Source organism: Littorina saxatilis, linkage group LG14 (genome assembly GCF_037325665.1).
Source record: "Littorina saxatilis isolate snail1 linkage group LG14, US_GU_Lsax_2.0, whole genome shotgun sequence".
In the NCBI taxonomy this organism is placed as follows: domain Eukaryota; kingdom Metazoa; phylum Mollusca; class Gastropoda; order Littorinimorpha; family Littorinidae; genus Littorina; species Littorina saxatilis.
This window is the reverse complement of record NC_090258.1, coordinates 23,128,363-23,135,862: the sequence shown is the minus strand read 5'-3', so window position 1 is coordinate 23,135,862 and position 7,500 is coordinate 23,128,363. Positions and strand designations below refer to the sequence as shown.

Sequence of the window (7,500 nt, the reverse complement as noted above, 5' to 3'; positions counted from 1 at the left end):
CCTGTCTGTCTGCCCGTCCGCCTAATGTGTATACGGGTTTGTGTGAAGGGTGCGAGTACGCACACACACACACACACACACACACACACACACACACACACACACACACACACACACACACACACACACACACACACAAACACGCACACACATCCATCCACACACACAACACACACACTCACATGCACGCAGGCACACACACACACACACACACACACACACACACACACACACACACACACACATACGTACAAGTACGTACGCACGGACGCACACACACACACACACACACACACACACACACACACACACACACACACACACACACACACACACACACACACAGACATACACACACACTTTTCACTAGTTTTGACCATAGCCCGAGCTCTTCTGTTTTGCTCCTCTAAGACAAGGTTGTTGGCTTATTTGTAGGTTGACACGACTCTGGCATGATCTTTGGTAATGTCATCTTTCACCGATATAAAGTCCTTGGTAGCACAGACTTCCAGAAGAGGCATGACAACGTCACGTGGAATTTCATCCGCACACTTCCAAGCACTGATGTCAACATCACGAACTCCCAGGCTGGACTCTCATATGCATTATAACTCTTCTCGCACACTGAAGAATTGGCCACTCGGTGACGACACTATTGCCAGATCTCTGAGGGTCTTTTTATGTACATGTATGTACTTAAGGAATAGCCGAGTTACTTAACCCTTGTTGACGCTACAACCGCCAACAGTAACAGACACAGATCACCATTACCTACTCTGTATGAGCAATCCCCTCAGTATAATTGGTTAAATTGTACTGATCATCACTGTGTGATGTCCTAACCTCTTGTTACTGTTTCTACATGATTGAAATCCAGTGCCAATGTCAATCATTCACTTGTTAAAGACAGTCTCACACACACACACAAATAAAAAAATCCTCTGAACTCTTGAATAAAACAGCTTAATTTATGAACAAGTTTTGATCTGTGTTTGTCACATTTGCCCGATGATTGGGGATCTGGGTTACTTCATGTTATCTGTTTACAGTTGTGCCTGACGAAAACGGGAAAACGTATTTTATCAACAGTTAGTTTGATAGAATGATCACTATTTCTTTCCATTATTCCAATGCAAGTTTGCTCGACGAATTTCAAAGACCTTTAAAAAAGATGTGGTCGAACTGCCTTGTGCTTTGGATCGTTGGTGCTAATGTCTAAAATTCAGTTTCGTCCACATTTTCGCTGACTCCTGCTTCCGAAATTTGTGTATTCAATGAGATGTTTACAGTATCTTTTTGCACACAACAAAATAACTCCTTTGCCTCCTTTCTGAATTTACTGCCCGTTAGGCAATACAGGTAAAAATTCACAGCACTGTTGCTGTACCACAAGAGGTTTACAAAAATGAAGCTAAAGGAACGTATTTCACTGTAAAGCTGGCTAAGTTCACTGTAACCAGGGGTGTAAGGTGCGATGATGAAGTAGAAAGACAAAGGGGCTGACAAAAGGAAGAAGGTCACAGATACAGCTATAAGAGTGACTGTCATGGATGACACTTTCTTTGTTCGTGAATTCAGCTGATCAGACTGACCGCAAGCAAAAGTTACACGAGCCTTGCGCACAGAATCAGATACTTTCAATATAAGGACGACATTGCTGACAATAAGAATGGCAAAGGGGACAAGCGAAAACACTAGTGTGTCAATAAATGGCCATATCTTTATTATAAAAACATAATAACTATCCAGTTCAAAATCTGCTGTGCAGTGTGAAGCCGTACCATTTATGTATGTAATAATCCTTACACCAATCAAGAAATGAGAATTAATCCCACATATCAAAACAGTTATTACCAGGATGTAAACCAGAGACTTGTTCTTTGTGCATAGGATGTTAACTTTATGAGGCCAGATCACTGACGTAGCTCGCTGGGCGGTCATAGCAACCACCAACCAAGCTGATAGTATGCCGAAAATGTAATAAGAAGCGGTAATTAGTATACACAGTGCGTCATGTGTTTTACGCAAAGAAAAACCCGACACGGACTCGATCCACTCCGGGAACAACCCCGTGTAAAGAAGACACATATCTGACACAGCCAGCGTCCTGAAGAACACAGTCAGGGATGACGCTGACTTTTTTCTGTCGAAGAGCAACATGATCATGATGTTTCCCAATGTACCCAGGACCAGTAAGGCGGGTGGAACAATGTTCATCATCAGCTTACTGGCAGCACGAAGGGACATGGCAATGTCGTTGTTTTTGTTGTAAGTAAAATCATTAATATTGTTGGAAGAGTTTTCTATGAAAGTCGATGAATTAAAATTGGACTTGCTGTATGCATCTCCGACTAATGTGTTATTTATCTCAACAGACATCTCTGTCGCTTTATGATTACCTGTCAACAATGCTGTAGTTCTGCTCTTGACGGGTGTAAGTATCCGAAAGAATATATAAAAATTCCTTTTGCTCTTTATTATTACAAATGTAATATTTTGTGCACAAGGTCTTTATTTCGTAAAGGTAAAGTCATATGTGTTTGTTAATATCTGTTTTTCAATTGATGTGACAATCTGATTTGAAGAATGGAGACTGTAACTGTAGATATGACGTTCTCTCTCCCTCTCGTGTTCCTGTGCATAAACAATTCAATCAGTTAGTATTCGCATTCAAAGAGGTTTACAGTTTTACACTTTTACACACACACACACACACACACACACACACACACACACACACACACACACACACACATACACATATACACACATACACACACACATATACACACACGTACACACACACACACACACACACACACACACACATACATACACACGTACACACACACACACACACACACATACACACGCGCGCTTGTGCGTGCGTACGCGTGCGTCTGCATACACAATACACTTGGCAAAACAAGCAAGATTTTTGTCCCGGTACCAACATCAATAGTTTATCGGTTTCTTTGCCACACCTTTAGTTACGAGTTACATATTATAAGAGGTTAACTTCCTCAAACATGTGCTGCGGCGGTTGGAGGAATAGCATCACAGGTCTGATACCGCCTATCCCCAACAAAGACATTAGTTCAGGCTTCGATTCTCTTTGAATTGTCAAATCACTTAAATAAAATAAACTATAGCAAACCATGTTAAGCAATATATGGAAACATTATTCTTTTGTCGGCCTAGATGATTGAAACAGAACGCACCAGATAGTACATCAACGAGTTTAGTAAGTCATAGGCAAGCCAAAACCCTTCGACTAGGACCTCACTGGTTTGCTGGCTTCATGGCCTTAATTTGGTGACTGAAACCTAATTTGTATTAATAGAGTTTTCTTTATTTCTAAACACATCTATATTATTAAAAGGTATCTGTCCGTCTGTGTCTGACACATTGCTGACCGCTTATAACTCCGATGTTTATTGGCCGATTTGCCGCAAATGTGACATGACAAATACGGGAGTTACATGTGATTGAGCGCTCAGGCGCGAGGCGTGCTTCCACTCGCTCATACCTCGAGCATTCCTCAACCAATTCGCAACAAAATTGGTGTGTATATCGATGCTGAATCCTGAGTCCCAGAGGAATCATTTGATAATCGTCGGAGTTATGATCAAAAGAAAGCACGCAAGATCGTTTTATTGCTGAGCGCAGCGAGCTGAAACGACCCAAGCACAGCAACACGCTCCGCAGTGACACACTGGTTAGAACGTTTGCCTCTCACGATGGAGTACGGGGTTCGACTCCGACATTGGATATATATTTTGTTCATTATTATAGTTATCGCTGCACATGTGTGATGAGTATGTGCTTTGTGTGATTTTTTAGATTTTGTAAGTGTCTTTGTCTTCGGCTTTTATTTGTTTTATTTTATTTTTTAAATACAAAGGTCTGTTATCGGATTTTGTGCTATTAGAAGGGATTGTTGGACCACGTGCATACCAAACAGACCACATATGTATAGCGCTTTGCGTTTGCCATGAGAGTAAAAAACAAGTCGCGCAAGGCGAAATTACTACATTTAGTCAAGCTGTGGAACTCACAGAATAAAACTGAACGCACTGCATTTTGTCACAATGACCGTAGTCCGCCGCTTGTGCAAAACGGAGTGAAACTGACGAGCCTATTCAGCGCGGTAGTGGTATCGCTGTGCTGCATAGCACGCTTTTCTGTGCCTCTCTTCGTTTTAACTTTCTAAGCGTGTTTTTAATCCAAACATATCATATCTATATATGTTTTTGGAATCAGGAACTGACAAGGAATAAGATGAAAGTGTTTTTAAATCGATTTCGAAAATTTAATTTTGATCATAAATTTTATATTTTAATTTTCAGAGCTTGTTTTTAATCCAAATATAACATATTTATATGTTTTTGGAATCAGTAAATGATGTAGAATAAAATGAACGTAAATTTGGATCGTTTTATATAACAAAAAATTATTACAATTTTCAGATTTCTAATGACCAAAGTCATCAATTAATTTTTAAACCACCAAGCTGAAATGTAATACCAAAGTCCGGCCTTCGTCGAAGATTGCTTTACAAAAATGTCAATCAATTTGATTGACAAATGAGGGTGTGACAGTGCCGCCTCAACTTTTACAAAAAGCCGGATATGACGTCATCGATCGTATTTATCCACAAAAATGAAAAAACCATCCGGGGATATCATTTCCAGGAACTGTCATGTCAAACATCATAAAGATCGGTCCAGTAGTTTCGTCTGAATCGCTCTACACACACACACACACACACACACACACACACACACACACACACACACACACACACACACACACACACACACACACACACAGACAGACACACACACATACACCACGACCCTCGTCTCGATTCCCCCTCTATGTTAAAACATTTAGTCAAAACTTGACTACATGTAAAAAGAGAGGGATGGGGAGGAAGAGAAAAGGAGAATTTTGAATATCTGGCACAACTATTCAGATTGACTCGGCAAAAACTTATTTAGCGTAGGCTGTGAACTTGCCAAAGAACATTATAAGATGTTTGATGGGTTGTTGACAGACCAGCTTTTTTGTCGTCCGAGGGGGAGCATATCGTCTTTTGTTTCATATTTATTGACCAAGGCCGAAGGCCGCGGTCAATAAATATGAAACAAAAGTCGATATGCTCCCCGAGGACCGACAAAAAAGCTGGTCTGACAACAAACCACCAAACATCGTTTTTGTCATCATTTTGGTGGTGAGAAAATAAGATCACAATCAACACAGGGAGCCATGCTTTGTAACACGGGTTCCGTGCTGATAACCACACGAGTTCCGTGCGGATAACTGCTGGCACTCAAAGCTGGCGTGTGAAACTGAAAGCAACTTTCTGTATTTGTGAGTTCATAAATAGTTGGGATGAATATGTCAGGTTTGAGGATGCACAGTTCTGTTTCTTCATCTCGGTATTCCACTCCCTCGGCTTTCAGTTTTGAGTATTAAGCTTAGTAATAGAATGTGGAAGCTACGTTGCGTCAAAGGTCACAGAAGATTTGCGTCGTGCAGCGAAGGAAAGAATCGCGATCTTGTTTCCGACTCAGTACCTCTTTGTTTTTCATTAGACCTGTCAATCTGCTTGCTCGGCTTTGTGAGATGTTTGCATATCTTGTTGCTATTTTCTTTGCTTTTATCATTATTTCTTATTTGTGCTTCGTTTATCGATACACCGTCTGACTTGTGCACGGGTCAAAATGTGTGTCAGGGGTCAATTGGTTTGACTTGAACTTGACGTTCGTGTTTCTCACACAAAGATACACGCACTCCATGACTTTGTAAGAAGACATAACATATCGGTAGGTTTCAAACAATTGTGATGAATTTATTGAAGTAGTTTTGGTTTTTTGTTTACTTTTGCCAGTTTGCCAGTTGGTTTTTGGAACTTTGCAAAGCAGTGTCGTGTCGTCTGTTTAGGTCTAGGGAAACGCCAACGAAAAGAGCCGAAGAATCCTCGAGAGTTTCTATTGGGTTTGCTTTTGATTATCCATGTAATAGGGCTTCCTGCAACTATGGTAACCGGGGATTTATTCCCCGGGGAACATGACATTTATTTCCCATGTGCTTGTGAATGAAAACTCGTGAAAATGATGACAAAATTATATGTTTCTTCTACATTAGCACATCTTTTCATTGGTTTAGGTTTGTAAACAAAAACAAGTCACATGAAGGAAAATCAATACATTTAGTCAAGCTGTCAAACTCATAGAATGAAACGGAACTGACAGCTTTTCAAGGTAAAAAAAAAAGATACTCCATGACTGAAAAAGTTCTGACAATCAAGTACAACACGTAGCGGCCCGCATTCGCTTGAAGTGTCACGCCAGTATAGCGCAGTAGCGTACACCGCTTTATAGGAAAGCGCGCTTTTCTGTATTCTGTTTAACTTCCTGGGCTTGTTTTTAATCCAAACGTAACTTATCTATATGTGTCTGGAATCCAAAAATGATACAGAATAAAATGGATCGATTGCTAAATAGTTTTATTTTAAATAAAATATTGAGATTTTTAATGACCTAACTCAGTCATTGATGATCATGATTTCACGCTGAATTCCAATATCTTAGCCCGGGCTTTCTCGAAGATCGTTTGACCAAAATTTCAATCAATTGGATCGAAAAATGAAAGCGTGATTAAAAGCCGGATATGACGTCATCAAACCCATTTTATCGAGAAAAAAAGAACAACTTGTCTAGGGACATCATACCCAGGAACATTCATGTGAAGTTTCATAAAGATCGGTCCAGCAGTTTTCTCGGAATTGATCTACAGGCACACACAGACACAGACACAGACACACACACACACACACACACACACACACACATTTTATACATCCCTTGTCTCGATTCCCAGTCCTTGTTAAAACATTTAGTTAAAACTTGACGAAATGTAAAAAGCTTTGGATTTTTGCACAATTTGAGAGTTGTCTCATGCGGTCATTGTCAAACTGAGAATAGTGAAGACGAGATAAATTTGTATTGTTTCATTGTGTAAGTAGAAAAAAGCATCTTCTTTCATTTCATACCAGAAACATATTATGTGCTCTTAATGATACAATTACTGCAAGCGAAATAGTAATTCGTAATACTTATTAGAAAACCGGTACATGCTGACAGTTATACCAAAAAGTAAAGAAGTTGTCCGTTTGATTTCGATCAAAGAGTGTCTGTATAGAATTATCTAGTGTTTGGTTTTGTGTCAGAAAAGTTGATACATCAATTTTGCGAGATACACCAGAGTTATTATCGTCATTTTTTCTCTACAAAATTGCGTGCCTATTTTTTTTTTATCAAGCATATCCTTTCATTAGAAACAGAGAAAATGATTTTTCTAACAATCACCAGAACTTCTACGCTAGCCATGTGTCGCTCATTATAGCAAAAAGGTTGTATCACCTGGTCAGTGTGTTCCAAAGAAAGTACCACAACAAGGAACTTAGTCGATAAATATCGACAGGGGGCGGAC

The 7,500-nt window shown here is 39.8% G+C and overlaps 1 protein-coding gene and 1 long non-coding RNA gene across 2 annotated transcripts in view; both read right to left on the bottom strand.

Annotated features, from left to right (window-relative positions):
* Positions 1–7,500, bottom strand: part of LOC138947379 (uncharacterized) — an 87,293-nt gene that overhangs the window by 60,550 nt on the left and 19,243 nt on the right. The gene's annotated exons all lie outside the window — the stretch shown is intronic.
* On the bottom strand, positions 389–2,247 carry LOC138946745 (FMRFamide receptor-like). The gene has a single exon (XM_070318147.1). It carries the CDS (start codon positions 2,245–2,247, stop codon positions 1,216–1,218), a length of 1,032 nt encoding a protein of 343 aa, XP_070174248.1. The 3' UTR covers positions 389–1,215.